Genomic DNA, 18,185 nt, shown 5'->3' with positions numbered 1-18,185 from the left:
TTTTCTAATGGTTTTCACATTTTTAATATATTATAGATATAGATAGATTATAGATATATATACTTGTTGGGTTTACCGATTTACCCAATAACCCAATAAAAAAAATTGAAATCGAATCAATAACCTAATAATTTTTTTATAAAATCAGTAACCCAATAAAGATAAATCAATAACATTTTTATCAGCTCTATTTTTGTACACCCCTAACTTAAATTGCAATTGCTTACTCCATTAATTATAATAAGAAATGTATTTGTGCATGTAAATCTCCTCAAAATCCTAATCGAAACACTAATCGGAAACTACTATGAAACACTAACAAGAAAAAATAATTTTATATTTTTAACATACAAAAAATATAATTTTTTTAGATAATAACTTACTTGATCGACGAAATTCAACCTTTCACTATTTCGGAGTAGAGGAAAACTGAAAAATATAATTTTTTTGAGAGAAATCGGATAATTAAATATAGAAGTGGGTTAATTTTTAATATAGGATTAATATAAGGAAAGTGAATGGTATTTATCCACGTGTACAGACACGTAGGCATTTTTTTAACCTGTACATGCGTGTTTTACACGTTCTGATCCTTCAGCTGAAAAGAGCCATGCGACGTACTAAAAGAATAGGTTCGAGGTAGGTGGAGGGAAGGGGGTATCTAGGACTAGTCAAAGTTCAGGTGTACCATGAATAAAACGTAACAAGTTTAGAGGGCAATTGATACTTCTCTCCAATAATAAATATGAGTGATTAATTTTACCGCACGTGCCTATATATGACGTGCACTGTTAACAAACTCTAACAACCTCATTAACTCCACTAACAGCATACTTCCACCTAATTGACTGCTCACGATGCTGATCATGCAGCTAGTTCTAAGATAATATTCCCCCGGTTTTAGTTGTCACATTTTGAATTGACACATTTATTAAGAAAATAATTAATAACATGACTATTTCACCATAATATCACTATAAAATGTTGCTTGCATTATACTCCCTCCGTCCTAAATTTCTTAATTTGATTTCCCATTTCACTCGTCTTTTTTCATTAATCAAGAAGAGACAATTTTTTTTTTTCATATTTTACCCTTTGCATTGATTACTTTTTCTTCAAAATAAAATGTAAACATCATTTAATAGGAGTACTATGGTAAACTCGGCATGTTATCAATTATTTTTCTTAATCAATGTGTTATTTCAATTTGGGACGGGTAATTTGGAATAGAGGAAGTACCTTGAAATTAATTTGGAAAAAAAAAAAACAATTAAATCTAAGGTTAAAATAGAAAAAAAATTATCTTTTCGTGATGTGTCAAAAATGACAAGTAAAAATAGAAATTTAATTAGGAATTAGTGAATAGAAATTTAGTTAGGAATTAGTGACAATGCAAGTAAAAACAAACAGAGGAAGTATAAACAATAAATTATTAGTGAATATGTCCTTATATTTCGTCTGTGACTGTTAGCTTTTACTTGTCACTTTTTGACATGACATAATTATTAAGAAAATAATAATTAATACGAATATTTCACGATACCACCCCTATTAAATGATGTTTAGCGTAATATATGTCTTGAAAATAGTTTAGAGAATAATTAATTACTGCTAAGATAAAATAGAAAAAAAATTATTAATATATCAAAATTGATTAGCAAAAATAAAAATTTAATTAAAAAATAATAACAAATAAAAACGAAATCGATCGAATTGAACAAAAGAGAACTGTTTTTGTTTTGGACACAAGTACATACGATAAAATTAAGGCATTTTGCGTAAAAACAACAAAATTGGTATAAAACATGTCTCAAAAGCAAATAAATAATCAGCAAATGTCTACACGAGGGATTGATGAAATCCAAGTCCAACTGGTTGCCATTTTGATGTTGTAGGCGATCAACATCCGTTGTGGCATAGTGATGAGATTGTTATATCCTTAATAAGAGGTCTTAAGTTCGAGTTCAAAATATAGAGAAAATCCTGTTGAGAACGTTATTTTATGAACTTTGTTATAGGCTTTGGACTTGGGCCTGAGGTGAAGTTACAACCCAACAAAAGAGTGGATTTCATTTGGGATCCAGATTAAGCAAATACGTTAAATGGAAGCAATAGCCTACGGAAGAGATTATGCAAATTATGTTGAAGCTTCGGCTTAGTCTATATTCTCTCATCTCCCGTTCAATGATCTATTATTTCATCTCCCTCTAGTTACCTCTTTTCTCTGTTACTCGTAGATTTTCCATTAGTGTTTGACCATTGTTAATTTATTGCTCAAATTCTTATTTGTATTCGGATTTGGAAGCATAATATATATATATTAGAGTTGTGGTGTGAAATTGAGGTCATTACATTGGTACTTTCATCGATCGTACTCCTATTGCAGTGATGGTCCGCGATAAGTTTTGCAGCATCAACCCAGAAGGGTGGATTTGTTGTGCCGAGCAATATTTTGCCTACCTCGGCTTCCCTGAGAAAGACTGGCTACCTCTAGCTCCCTTTTATCTCAATGGTGTTGCTTATGATTGGTTCCAGTGGTTGTATCGCAATAAGCAATTTTTAGATTAGAAGTATTTCACTGAGAAATTAAAAATCCATTTTCGAAATGGCTCTAACATGATACATAACCATGTCGACATTGCCCTTAATTTGCAGCAGAAGTAAGACGAGAGTTACTATTCTATACTCAGCAAACTTGACGATCTGCACATTGCACTATCGGCTTGCTCTCAGCCAGCCACTACAAATATCAGACTTTCAAATGTGAACTTGTCTTGCGAAGATGAGGAGGATTTCGACTTGTCTAAACCAGTCGAATATTCTCCTGTCTCAAATCTAGGTACGGCGATTGACGAGTCAGTTAAGGGCTTTTCAGCAACACATGAGGTCCAGGTGTTTGATGATTTGTCTCAACGAATTGAGCATATATTTTCAAAGTTATCGATGATAATTTTGAAAATATGAGTCGGGATCTCAACAAAAATCAAGAGTCAAAGATTGAATATTGAGGGAAATCACGTTTTAATATTGGAACCTGTGAACTTCCTTTGGTTATTGAGGATGAAAAAGGTAATGTCATAACATACCAAGATGAAGAGAACTCCAACGCTTATGTGGGTCAGGTATTTGCTAATTTTTTATAGACCTGAGTACTTTTTAATTGCACATGAAGTGTTTGAACCACAATGGGAAAGAACTGCTCTCTTAATTTTGGTTAGTATCTTGATGCCTGATCATATATTCATGCACCTTCTCTGTGATCCCGATGAGCCTATTCCTCTACCTATTTCGTTGACATGTGGGCTTCAGCAATTTGGTATACTTCGTAGATATGCAGGAAATCCACTAAATTTGAAAACAAAAGTTGTCAACATATGGAAGATAGACTATGTAGCTTGTGTGTTTGACCAAATTGCTTATCCAACTCCTGATATATTATATAACTTTACTACCTACTTGTCTAAGGATGAAATGGGCTGAAATATTGGTTCTTTCTCTGTTATGCTCTATTGTTTTGCCCAAAAATATCTAGTTGTGCAATACTTTATGGGTGCAACTTTACTGGATAATTCAGTTGTCCATTTTAACCAACTTGGTTGAGAAGGTTCCAGCAGATGCTTGAACTGTCCTTAGTTGGATTAGAGTTTCCATTTGATCCTGGATCTAATTTACTTACTATATTCCTTAGAGTTATAAGAAATTATGTATATTGTATTGCTTTAGGCGATTTGTATCATGATAAGTTAATTATGTCAACCTTGTGGAATTCTTGCAATTGGGTTGATACTAGACAAGAGTGTAATCTTCATGGTATCTTGTTGTCTAAATTGAGAGAGCTTGATAGTGAAGTAAAAATAGAGGGGGTGTTCGAGGCATTTCTCAAAATAGATGCAAAATATTCTGGTCAACAAAAATGATGTGCTCTTGTTTGCTATGTTTAGAGTAGTTCATATATCAAGGCGAACTTCATCATATCTTATTTTTTATCCTGGTACTTTTCTTGATTATGATATGTCTGTGATGTTTTTGGGTCATTTAACGGATCCAATATCTGTTGTCTTTGATAACATGATGAAAGATGACATTTGGAGAACACATATAAATGAATTTTGTGTTGATGCAAGAATCGCAGTGGCGTACAGTTTTAATGATGTGTTACCTGATTTGATGGACTCTGTTTACCCAATGAAATCTATTGTGTCAGTATCTCATGTTTCCTCACTAGCTCAATCAAGGAAATCATCTGATGTAGTGGGCATATTTCGCCAACTGTTATATTTTGGCAAAGAACTTCGACCACAGACGATGGACCAACAACTTACCTCATGCTACCAGATGATACAGAGTTGTCTCGTTGATAGCATTGTTGTTGGGAGTAATTGTTTCCAAGCAGAGTCCCTATTGCAGTTCATTCGGTTAATGGTATTGTCAGAGCATAAGCTTAGGCCGTGGGGTGAAAGAGCTTGTTTTCTATCAACTTTTGTTTGTCCTTTTGAACTTAGTGGAGAGCATGTTGTAGCTCCTCTTTCCTTCTATGATCACTGTGAACAGAACTTGAAGGTAGTTTTTAAAAATATGGAAGAGAAGAACAATCTAGCCACATTAGAAAAAATAACAGGTTCCTATATTTGCGGCGTATCATCTGTTATACCTCTGAATTACAGTGCATTTCTTTGCTTGTTCACTATATTGAAAATGTTAAGAAACTCATCGCTTTGGCCAAATGACATCTACATGGATGCTTTCGGAGGTTTGTGGCCAGGAGACGTTAAAATTGGAGTGAGGATCTTTTGGAGTTCAAGCTGACTATATTTTTTAGAGCTCTAAGAATTTCTGATAGAATATGCACAAACGTTGTGAAGGTTGCAGGTGGAGGTTCATCGAAGAAGTTTATTTGGCACAATACATGTAACTACAAGTTATGGAAATTGGAGAAAGACCCTAGGCAATGTGCAACAACTTCTCAGTAGGGCATTCTTATTTTTTACAATGACAAATTGATAATTTCTGGATCCATTCATGTTATCCTTTCAGCATATGCTCCTCTACTTATGCATGTAAATGAATTTCTCAAGCGGGAATCGAGGAGTCACATGGTTATTGCACCTGATGAATATCAAATCCAGCTATGCTCCATCAAACCTTGGTCAAAATTTAACTTACTTTTTGCTGGATTCTTTATCTTGAACCTTGAGGACAAGGTTCTTATTGAGGAGGGGGTATTGTTATGAACTTTGTCATGGGCTTTGGACTTGAGCCTGAGGTGAAGTTATAGCCCAACAAAAGAGTGGATTTTATTTGGGGTTCGATTTAAGCAAGCACGTTAAATGAGAGCAATTACCTACGGAAGAGATTATGCAAATTATGTTGAAGCTTCGGCTTAGTCTATATTCTCTCAACTCTCCTTCAATGATCTATTATCTCATCTCCTTCTAGTTACCTCCTTTCTCTATTACTCGTTGATTTCCCATTAGTGTTTGTCCATTGTTACTTTGTTGTTCGAATTCTTATTTGTATTCAGATTTGAAAGTATTATATATATATATTAGAGTTGTGGTGTGAAATTGAGGTTGTTACACGCTACCTCCAGAATAGACCTGCAACACGCGATCCGAATTAGTCGGGGTTCAAGAGAATAGCGAATATCGAATGGGAATTAAAAAAAAAGTTGTAAATGACACAATCAATTGCTTCAAGATGGTGGATTTTTGGTAGATCCCCCCATAGGGGTGTTCATGTGTAGGTTTGGATCGGTTAGTGGTTAAACTATAACAAAAATTAATTTAGTTGGTTATTGAATTTCTAAAACCAAACCAAACCACAAGAAGAAAATAACCGTCGGTTTGGTTCGTTTTTTCGATTTTTTCTGTTATTGACTAGCCTACTCCAACCATCTCTAGAATAAACTCATTTTTTAACCCATGGAAAAGAGTATCAAATTGAACAAATTCTCATGAAATATTTGTACAGTGATGGACAAATGATACTATAAATTCTTAAAAATCAGAATAAACACATTAAACAAAATCAACATTGAGATGAAAAACACTAGCTTTGTATTGTAGGCACTAAGATTATCCAACAACATACAAACACATACATGTACATTGTAAAACAAAGCTTTATATTCTGTTGTAGTGTACTACAAGAAGAGACAGAGTTGGACAAATTTGAGTTATCTATTTACTTTATAGACTAGCTAGGTGAGCTAATCATATAGAAAAAAGATTGAATAAATAAGGAGACATAAAACTACCATTTGAGCCAGGGACCATGGTAACTCGATTGAAAGATTCTTTGTTTATGTTATCGAAGATGAAGCGACATATGAATTACAGTTGCAGTCATCGTTCATGCCATCTCTCTTGGGTTATTCACAAACCGTACATCAATAAAAATTCAGTAACATTTAATAAAATTCCTCCGCACCATTGCCTGGTTGAAGTTCCATCCCATGAAACTTTGGGATTTTACTATAGAATAGAATTAGATTTTATCACCGAAAACATTCCACAAAAAATGAAGAGAAGACTACACTACGAAATCGAGCGTAAACGAGATATAGGGGGTTAAGAAACTAAACAAGAAAATATTGCAATATCTGAGCTAGCCGAGACTCTAGAAAACATGGCACAAATATAATCAGCAGGAAGAAAGTGAAACATTTGCAGTTGCATGAACCATCAATGCAAAACAAACGAGAGGGAAAACCCCTTCCCTTGGTAATTCTTAGCCTAGGACTATAAGAGCCCCCTCTTTCAAATTTAGTTCAATTTTGCATAATCTACTACTCGTAAACAACTAAACAAAAGAACGACAATGATTTATACAATTGCTTATAATTAAAGGTACGAATGACAGGAAACAGAAGAAAAAATCATTTAAAAAAACTAATTGCATGTCATGCACTCCTCTAAATTCTTGTATAAAATTAAAATTAGCTAAGGTAGTTAGAATAAAAAAAACTAAAAATTACCTTCCCAAGCTTTAATAATCTTGTATTTACAGTTTTCACTTCCCAAACTTCAATCTTTATTTTTGTTTTTCCTTGTGAGATGAAAAACTGAAAAGAAATTTTTTTATCGTTTACTTTCTACGAAGAACAACAGAAGCTAATGTGGTGCTGCTTTTCAATGAAGAACAAAAGAAGCAACAGTTGATGTACTACGTATTGTGAAAATTGAAGTAGAAAAAGTGAGGCAGGGACCGTGGGGTTAACTTATTAGTAATAGTAGGTAGAGTTGAGCTTGGGTTTGGGGCTTTGGGCAATTGGGCTAAAGTATTGGTTGGGCTAGACATAGATTAAAATTTAGTTTAAGATTAAATTTAATAAAATATTTATATTTTATTTATAACTTATATATAAATAATTATAATATATATACATATATATATAAAATTTATCGGTTCTGTTTGATTATTTTCACGATTTTTTTTAAGTAAAATCATAACCAAACCAAATGACATTGATTTTTTTAAACTTTAAAGTCAAATCTAACTAAATCAAACCAAACCGCGGATTTTTTAATCGGTTTGGTTTGATTTACGATTCGATTTGATTTTTAACCAAACCCATGAACACCCCTATCCCCGCGGGACAGAGTAGTTGATCTTACACATGCAAGCAAATGAATATAAACTAAATTCGCGCGCTTCAAAATTTTATCATCAAAATTACGATTAATTGATAAACATATTTTATTTTTATTTCTAATTCTTGTGATTAAATTATTTTGTATAATGTGAAAATGATCGGGTGTTAATTATGGTACTCCTTACGTCCCAATTAATTATAAGAAAAATTACAAAAGTTAGCATCCTTAAGACTATAATTACAATAAATAGCAATACTTTTTCAAAATTACAACTTATAGCAAAAGTAACAATATTTTACCCACTTCATAGTAATAGAAGAATATGTATTTTTCAGTTGTGCATATGTATTTATGAGTAATACATATATATTTGTATATGTATTTATATAGCAACATTTTACTTAAATACAAATACAATTTGCTACTTTTCGTAATTATGAAACTGTTGCTATAAAAGTTATAATTAAGGTTATAGAGTTGCTATTTATGAAATTTTCCCATTATTATATATCATTGAAATTTTGAGTGTCAATTAATTTTCTCTTATCTGCATTCTTTTATAGTTAGGACATTTTAATATTTTTAGTTGTTAATTATTGAAATTTATCAGTATTTTTAATTTAATTTATAAATATATAAATTTTATTTAAAAAATTTTACTTCTATGTTGCAAAATTTTTGATCAAAATTTAAATGGTTGCATTTTAAATTTTAAAATGTACCTGTAAATTGAGACACTGCGTAGTATTTTCGAAATAAGCAATTAAGCAATAGATATATTCAAAGGCAGTGACAGTACATCGTTGGTGACCGCAGGAAGGCGGCGTAAGACTTCTATTTAACAAACAAATTAATTGTGAAGATTTAATGGTGGCACCTTTCCCTACCCAAAGCATTATTTTGAACCAAATAATGTTCAAAGTCGTAGGGAGAAATAGTGCCAAGAATGTTGACATAGTATGTTTTACATTTCTTTATTAGTAAAATTTAACACTGTCCAATAGAATTGTCTTACGTCAATATTACTGTTCTTCAGAAAAGGATAATTCTATTCAATTTAAATCAATGATACACATTTAGCAAGTCGGTTTCAGTTTTGTGACACAACATATCTCATAATTGATAATTATACGACTATGATCAATTGACCACCACTTATTTAATTTGTCTTGTTATTCAACTGTTATACTTAGAACTAGGCAATGTTTTAAGCCGAGACAAAAATGTGTTAAAAATATGTAAAATTAAATCTACACTTATAAAATGATATTTTTTGATACCACCCTTTGGGTAAGGTATCTCTGCCCGTGGGCTGCAGCTTAGGAAAATTGTAACAATTCAAGGGAATCCACACTATGTTGATGAAAAATAGTGATGGTCGTCGTTTGGTCCAATGTTCTTGGACCGAATTGCCGTTTGTCTGCTATTTATTCATTATGTTGATTGAGAGCATATACCTTGTTAGCACTTGGTTCTGGCTTTGTCCCGTTGTTCTATAGTTTATATCATCCTGTATTTATAATACGACATATTATCAACATAGCATAGTACTAGGCTTAAATTGATGTCAAGGGGAAGACTAAATTAAAGACATTATTAATATGTGTGGTTACTACATCTCAAACATCCATCAATATGCATTACGTACTGTGCAAGGTTAAAGTTTTAGAGAAAAGCGACTAAGTTGCAAATGAGTAATCATATACTGCACTTTTGGGGCCAATTATAGATGTAGAAAATCTAGCTATGGTCCTCGGGCGAGCAGGCACAAACTCGATCACTCTCATTATAGGAAAAGTTACAAATGAAATGAAACACAATCAGAATGTTATGTATTCTGCATTAAAATTTATATAATTAAACACAGGGACAGTATTCTTATTCTCAGGGATGATAGAATTCACCACCTTATTATGTACTCTTTCCGTTCCAAATTAAGATAACATATTGATTAAGAAAAATAATTAATAACATGCCTAATTTATCATAGTATCCCTATTAATAATGTTTATAATTTAATTTGAAGAAAAAGTAATTAATGTAAAGAATAAAATATGAAGAAAAAAAAATTATCTTATCCTGATTAGTTAAAAATAAATAAATAAAATCAGATATTAAATTAAAAAATTTGTGATGTATAATTTGATTCGGAGGGAGCATAGAGTATGATGGAATTCAATATATGATAGATGCTGTCTACCGTATGGGACAATCGAGGATATTGTTCGCTGTAATGGTTATTGATTATTGATGAATCAATATTCAATTATTGAGAAGTCAACTTGCAGTTTTCTGATTGATCGAGAGGTACAATGGCAGTACTCAAGTCTCCCTTGGAACTTTCAACAAAGACTGCTAGCAGATCTTGACTTAAACGTAGCAATCTATAATTTTTATTTTAAGAAGAATAAAATTAAGAGTTAATATATCAAAATTTCTCTAAACTTGTCCTCTTAACTCACTTTATTACTTAAATTTTACGAATAATTAGTTACTATCCTTAACATCTTTCAACTGAATTATTTTCATACCTTAAAATTAAAGTCCACTCTCATAACAAAGAGTAGGTTACACAAACATCATATTAGCGCTAAATTCCACATCAGTGTCAGGTCATTGCCACATAAAAAATTAGACTTTTTTAAAAAAGAAAAATTCCACACACATATTATTTTTATGTATTTTTATTTTAAAAAGCAGAAATAATATATTTAATATATATATATATGTTTTAAAATAGTACACATATATATTTTATTTATATAATATATATTTTATATAATTCTTTTTATATATTTTTATTCCTTTTATATATATATATATAACCCCTCCCCACCCCCCATACCCATTTTCCATCTTCTTCATAACCCCTCATCCCCTCTCCCCCCTCTCTTGTCCATCCCAGCCTGCACACACTCTGTCCACCCCCACACTTCCACACCTACACACACCCTCATCCACCTCCGTCCACCCTCACAGCCACACCTGCACACACACGTCATATTTCCAGGCGAATTTTCACCGGAAAACTCCATTACCACCATAAAAGAAATATCATAAAATAGTGATAGAAAAACTCAACCACCTCATAAATTTGATCAAATTAGCACTAACTTCTCTAAAATCAACAACTAAATATTCAAATCATGTCAATTTTTTAATTTTTAAATTCAATTTCATTTTTTTTTTATTGGGGATGAAGGAGGAGAAATTGGAAGTAGGGGTGTGATTTGGTAATTGAAGAAGTAATTGGGGTGGGTTAGATTTAGGAGGGGGGTGTTGGTGGTGGTTGTTGGCGGGTTTGGGAGGAGACTAGGATGGGGTGGGATGGCCGGGGGGGGGGGGGGGGGGTGTTAGAAGAAGGAGAGAAATATATATATATATTAGTATTTTTTAAAAAAAATTACCGTTCACGCATTTCTTTTTTTTTTTTTTTTTAAATGTCATGTCAGTATAAGGTGTGAAAATAATTCAGTTGAAAGATGTTAAGGAAGATAAATAATTATTCATAAAATTTAAGTAATAAGTAAGTTGGAAAGATAAGTTTAGAAGGTTTTGATGTATTATCTCTAAAATTAAAAACAGAAGAAAAATGTGAAGCCATAAGATGACCTTGACCTTCCATTCTAATTACCATACCTAGGAGAAAAGGCTAGAACCTGCCCTATGGGATATTTAATTTCCATTTCTTGTAGGAAATATTATGTGCAAAAGTGCCCAAAATGACTCTTAGCCTGAAGCCCCACCTAGCTCGTAGAACTAATAAACGATCAACAATGCCATAGTCTCTATTTTTATTTACGTCTCTATTCATATTGATTGATTTGGTAAAATTTATCAAATTATCGTTTATCAAAAAATGTGCCAATAACTTTTTTTTTTTAATTAAGTAAGACCAATAAGGATAAAAGGATAATTGTGCCTTTAAAAAGTTGCCAAATAAGAAAAAACGACATTTATTTTGGGATGGATTAAAAAGAAAATGATCACACATAATTTGGTAGGGAGGAAGTAATAAACTGCAAACTACTTATTAGATGATCAAGTTAAAGCAAGCGGCTATTAAATATTGCGGACAGATATATGCACCAAGCTTTATAAACATAAACAGGGAATGACCACGAAGCTCTTAAAAAACCCACACTAGATTATTAATCACTAATAAGCAGCCAGCGTCCCGGGGAGGAGGGCGGGGGTTATAATTTTAGGTACGAATTTAGACGAACTTACTAAGTCATCTTATTAATTAAGTTATAATCCATGCACTTCAAATTCTAGACATACCCCGACTAATAACTCAAGATTTCAAAGTTTTCCGGCGCATGCATCATCAATAAGAAGGCCTAACGTGGACCAAGATGAGCCACCTTCTTTCACAGCTTCCTCTGCATTTTCTCCCAATTCCTTCACTTTGTTCCTCACACCTTCTCCCCTTTCACCTTCCATTAACTCTCTCGCCATTTTCTCAACTTCTTCAGCTTCAACAAAACCCCTCACTGATCCATTTCTTGGCATAATCCTCAATCCCACTCCAATTTCCTCAGTTACCATTCTTGCATTTATGTGTTGTTCAGCCATAAATGGTAGCGCCAAAATAGGTACTTTAGCACATATACTTTCCAAGACTGAGTTCCATCCGCAGTGACTCAAAAACCCTTTGATGCTTTTGTGCCTCAACACTTCACTCTGATCTACCCATTCTTTCACTATTAATGCTCTATTTTTTACCCTGTCCTCGAACCCTGCCAAATGATCCAGAACTTTTTGTCTTGTCACCCATATGAAATATGTGTTGGATAATTCAAGTCCCTTTGCAATTTCTTGTATTTGTTCGGCAGAAACTTCTGCTTGAGTACCAAATGCTACGTACAGAACGGGCTGTTTTTCGGTTAATTTATTGTTGAGCCATTTCCTCCATGTTTCGTGTTTGTTGTTGTCGGTTGTGATGGGCTGTTTGGCTAGGCAAAGAGGACCAACACACCATGATTTTGGTCCGAGGTGTTGGTTGAAATAATCTGCAAATCTTGGTTCTAGTTTGTAAAGGCTGTTGGTGATCATGCCACGGCTCTTTGCAAAAGATATACCTGTTCAACATAAACATATACTCTTCTTCGGTCAGTCCAATTTACGGGTTGCATTTTTCGTGTATTTTTTTCACGTGTTTGTCGATGAGAAGGAATCCAATCAACATGTGAAGGAAGGAGTCGGGGCGTACTAACAAAAAAAAACTAAACAAACATAAAATCTTGAACATTATACTATGATCAGCAAACATACCTTGCTCTAACATAAAGTCCACGGCTAGACCTTTTGGCTGAAGGTCTCCAAATGGAGGCTCAAAATCATTTCTTGTCAATTTCAACCATGGAAAACTTGAAAACGTAAAAGGCTCGTCTGGTGAAGTAGTTTCAGCATGAGGGCGTTCTATACCAAGGAGTTGATATAGGGTCGTTGCGAAAATACTCATACCAAAGAAAAAGTACCTAGGGATACCAAATTTTTCAGCTGACTCTTGAGTCCATCCAAGAAACGCGTCAGATATGATGCATGTAGGTGGATGCTGCAAAACTGACAGAGCCTGCTCGAAGAGCGGCTTCATCAGCTTTGTAGCGCTAGCGAATTGATAGAAATAAGACATGGAAGGAAGCTTCTCTGTATTTTCAACACCGGAAGGGATGCCTAGTACACCTTTAGGAAAAGGGAGTTCAATAATGGAGATGGATACGTCTTGTAGAAAATCGCGAATGGAGGGGGCGTTTGCAGGGGTGGTGAAGACGGTGACAGCGATGAAACGCTGGCGCAAAAGGGTGGCAAGGTGAAGGAGAGGGATGGTGTGGCCATGAGACATGAAAGGAAATATCACAAAGTGTGGTGATGCGACTGTCCCCATTATTTTGGGTCTTTTTTCACTCGAAAATGAAAATGGATTTGATTCATATCTAAGCAAAGCAAGTGGTGTGAAATATATATATAGCGCATGTGCTTTGATGGATTGTAGGCATGGCTTAGCCCTCCACTTGGATTAGGTTCATCTCAAATTGTTTTAACAAGATTTTAATGAATTTTATTGTAATTAAATTGAAAATCTACTATCAATGCTTGCTTTCTAAAAAAGAAACATAGCTTGACTTTGACTATATATATTGAGGAGCAAATATACGAAGGATCTCAAAATCACACTACTTTGTGTGAAAAAAAAAGTATTCTAGCGCGTCTACTTATCAATGCTTGCTTAGTACCACCTCCGTTTCATAATAGATGAATTGTTAGAATTTGATATATAAATTAAAAAAAAGAATCAAAGATATAAATTTAACATAGTTTTTCATTTTTACCCTTGTTCAAATTACAGAATCATATTTATTTTATTCCTTTTCAGTTGACAGGCCCTTGATTGTCAAATCCTCAAGGATAAATTTGAAAAAAAAAAAAATCAATGATTCACTTATTTTGAAACATAAAAAATACTCCAACAATTTATTTATTATGAAACGGAGGGAGTAAAAAATAAAAATTGCTTGACTTTGACTAAATACCTTGGGGTGCAAATATATGAAAGATCTCAAAATCACACTACTTTGTGTGAAAAGACAAAACTTTGCACAATCCGATTACGAATTAAGGGGTTGTTACGTCTGAAGACTAGCTAAGACGGGATTAATTATGCTTAAATTAATTATTCTGATACTATTAATTTGATTTGTTTTATTAAAATAATATGCATTATATAATTTCTACGAATAAGTTACTTATTTATATTAATACCCTCCACCTTATCTATCTTTTTATTTATATTTTCTTTTCAAAGCCAAGTTATTCACTCTTAAAAAATTAACGGACATGACAATAATCTTTTATCTAAACGTCAGACCTTTGAAATTTTGATGTGTCCAAGAACATCTATTGTGTTGATCTAATGGTCACAACTCACAAGTGTAGCCTGTGATGATGATCTAAATATTTTCGTTTGATGGCTCAATAAAATTATTCACTTGTGGCCATTTTTTTATTTTTTTTAAATTCCCTTGTGAATTACATATTGTCAACAAAAATCTCCCAGAGAAGAAATAGTTCGAAATTATTGAAGGAATACAGTAACTATATTTGGCGTATAGCAACCAAGAAAGGGGCTGAGGGGTTATCCAAAGTACTGTTATTTCACTGTGGGGGCAGGAATAACTTATTCCTGTACCAGTTATTCATCTTGGAATAAATTATTTCAGACTTTGTAATCAAATAAGAAACTTAAACGGTACTAAAATTAATTTCACGATTATCTCCCCCTATCATCATACCAAAAACCAAATGTGTACACGCTAATTTAGCAATCCCATGCATGGCTCAACCATCACTTTTTAAGTGTGGAAGTTAATAGCAGTAACTTAAAATGGGAAATTAAATGACAGTTATTGCGAAGAACCAATATTTTCTGAAGTATAGGAAAAGGCCTAATGCGGTTCAACAAGTACGTCTTTTCCAAATTCATAAAATTGTGATCAACATGGGACTTAAATATCGGGATGCTGCACTGTATGCAAGTACAAATAGCATACAAAAATATTAATTAAAAAATATTTTTTTAAAATTCCTTAAAAATGAACAATTTAACTTTCCTAGTGAGAGCAAAGAAAACAAATTTCATAAACATATCAAAATTCATTGTCTCCTCCCCTCCCCAAACCCCAACATCCGTTATTCTGGATTTGAATAAATGTTCTTCCAATTAGAAGACATAGACAAATGACACGACAATAATTTAGCGTTTTCATACACACACGGAGAGCTCGTGCCAACATGAGTTCAATATATATTACTTTTTTTAATTTTCAATTTATGTAACTTAAATGAAATTTAGACGATCAATTTATTTTTTATATAATTTAAAATATTTTAATTTATTAATTATTACTATAATTATTATATTTCTTAAATAATTTCTATTATCTCTCAATTTATGTTATATAGATAAAATTTTAAGAGTCCATTGAAATAAAAATGCTACTTACTTAAATTATTATAGTCGGTGACCGCGGGGGGGCGACTTATGACTTATTTTAAGTGAAAATTTAATTGTGTAGATCTGATGGCGGCCCCTTCTCCTATCTAAGCATTTATTTCAACCAAAAATAATGTTCAAAGTCGTAGATGTTGACAAATATGTTGGACTATTTCTTATAAACATTACTTGTCTTACGTTAATATTACTATTCTTCAGGAGAGGATAATTCTATTCAATTTAAACCAATTCATACTCTTACTAAGTCGATTTCAGTCTTGCGTCAACATACATCATAGTTATACAAACTATGACCACGTATTTAATTTGTGTCTTGTTATTCAACAACTCTTATACTAGGACTAGAAGAGTGTGGTCGCAATTTATGAGCTATGAAAATCTTGGCCGTAACTGAGTAGCATCAGTTGTTACTGTTAATTATTTAATAGATTACGTAGAAAACGCGCCACAAAATTTAATTTGTTAAAGGTGTAAGTTGCCAGAATTTGACTAGGTAATTATATGTTGCCTCAGTCATTGATTTTTTGTTCTGTTTATAAGAATTCTTAATAATTATATTTGTAACAGTAAACAGAAGGGACTAAAAACAGTACTACAAACACTTTGAATTATTGAAGAAAGAGTATTATAATTTATAACGGTGCACAAGCTTGTGAATTCTACTTGGTTGGGAGTATATCTTTTCACACTAACGATAAGATAAATAGAAATACGAATTAATTAATCACAATTTCTTAATTAATTGTGTATAAAAGATAACATAAAAATTACCTCAATGAGCCAATTACCTTTCCGGGATTAGGCTCTAGCTCCATAGGCCACATATAGTATAATAAGAAATGAGCCTCTTCAACGCCATAAGGAAAGGACAGAAATGACACTTCAAATTAAATTATTTTCGCAAAAATGATCATAAAATTTAAATTTTACTTTCTAGCCATGTCAATTTGCTGACTCGTTCGATACCATTTCTACACATCTTTCATATAGTTTCTATATATATCTTATAATTATAAATATTTTATACAAAAATTATACAGTATTGATACACAATTTATACAATAATTATATTATTTTTTTACACATTTTATGCAACAATTATATAATTTTAATACACTTTCTATATATTTTTTATATATATTTTATACATATACATATTTGATACATATATCTTATATAGATACATATTCTATATAATAATTATATCGTTTTTATATAAATATATTTAATTATTATTTCTAAACAATAAAAAAAAGTACAATATTTTTTCAGTTAAAAAATTTATAGCAAAAAGTACAATATTTTTTCAGTTAAAAAATATATATTGAAAATTGTATCAATAGTGTATATTGACTGTATCAGTATTGTAAATGAATTGTGTCACACCCCTGTTTTTCACCGCGTCCAACCCCGCTAGGGAGTTGGTTTTAGAGAAAATGGATTTTTCCAATTAAAGTGACGTTTTGAAAAGGGATTACTTTACTTACAGAGTCGCCACTTGGAATTGAGTTTGGGTGTTCCAAGTCACCTTATTGAATCCCTATTCAAAAGGAAATGACTCTTCAATTTTTGTTTTTTCGTCTGCGAACTAGAAATCCGGATAAGGAATTCTGTTGACCGAGGGGAAGGTGTTAGGCACCCCTCGAGTCCCGTGGTTTTAGCACGGTCGCTTTAATAACTTACGTCTGGCTTAAATTAATTTTTTGGATACATAATATTTGTCAGCCTAAAGGCTACTTACATCCTACTTTGAATTTTTAAATTATTTAAAACTGCATTGATGTGTGGCTTACCGATAGTAGTATTTTTCGGCCTTACCATGAGTCGTTCAAGTGTTTGTGTGTGTTATATTGTGTTGGGTAATAGTGGGGAACGTGGGAGAAGAGATGTAGGGTAATTGGGAAACATGGGAGTTGGGTAGGTTTTAGGATTTGACTAAGGAAATATTAATATCACTAGATTATTTATTTAAAATTTAAAAGAAGAAAACAAATATATTTTTTGACAATTCTTTTTTTTTATATATATATATAAATAAATAAGTAATAAAAATAAATGAATAAAAAAACTTATTTTAATATGACTTTATTTTTGTAATTTTCCAAACTTTAAAAGCAATCTTGTAAAAATAAGATAAAAATTAAATGTATTTATTAAACACTAAATGACGTAAAACATTTAGTTTGGTCAAAAATTAGGTGTTTACACTCATTAAACATTTACTCACTATAAAAAATGAATTTATACTTATATAAGAACGTACCAACCTACTCTCAATGGTGTTCCTGCTAAAGTCTAACCTCTGATTTAAATATGTGAAACAAGAATATATTTTCGAGAAAATAAGGTTAATAATACAAAACTAAGGGCCAACAGTAGATAGTAAAACAAACCAGACATTGCTCGTCAAATATGATGATTCAAACTTCTACCTCAATTTTCATGCATGTTATCTATTATTTGAGTCTTAAGCCACTGTTTTGTCACTAAATAATTAGAATGTTAGGGATTATTTTAAACTTATTTTTTTTAAAAAAAAAAAAATCTGCATAACTATATCCATGCCAACTTAT

At 32.2% G+C, this 18,185-nt stretch overlaps 1 protein-coding gene across 1 annotated transcript; it reads right to left on the bottom strand.

The window, feature by feature from the left end:
* Positions 1 to 11,724: 11,724 nt before the first annotated feature.
* On the bottom strand, positions 11,725 to 13,785 carry LOC107862401 (UDP-glycosyltransferase 90A1). The gene is made up of 2 exons (XM_016707978.2): positions 12,873 to 13,785; positions 11,725 to 12,679 (listed from the first exon to the last, which is right to left on the bottom strand). Exons 1-2 carry the CDS (start codon positions 13,483 to 13,485, stop codon positions 11,901 to 11,903), a joined length of 1,392 nt encoding a protein of 463 aa, XP_016563464.1. The 5' UTR covers positions 13,486 to 13,785; the 3' UTR covers positions 11,725 to 11,900.
* Between the last annotated feature and the right edge of the window lie 4,400 nt (positions 13,786 to 18,185).

Source organism: Capsicum annuum, chromosome 3, assembly GCF_002878395.1.
Source record: "Capsicum annuum cultivar UCD-10X-F1 chromosome 3, UCD10Xv1.1, whole genome shotgun sequence".
Lineage (NCBI taxonomy): Eukaryota > Viridiplantae > Streptophyta > Magnoliopsida > Solanales > Solanaceae > Capsicum > Capsicum annuum.
The sequence above is the reverse complement of the archived record's forward strand: the minus strand, read 5'-3'. Positions and strand labels throughout refer to the sequence as shown.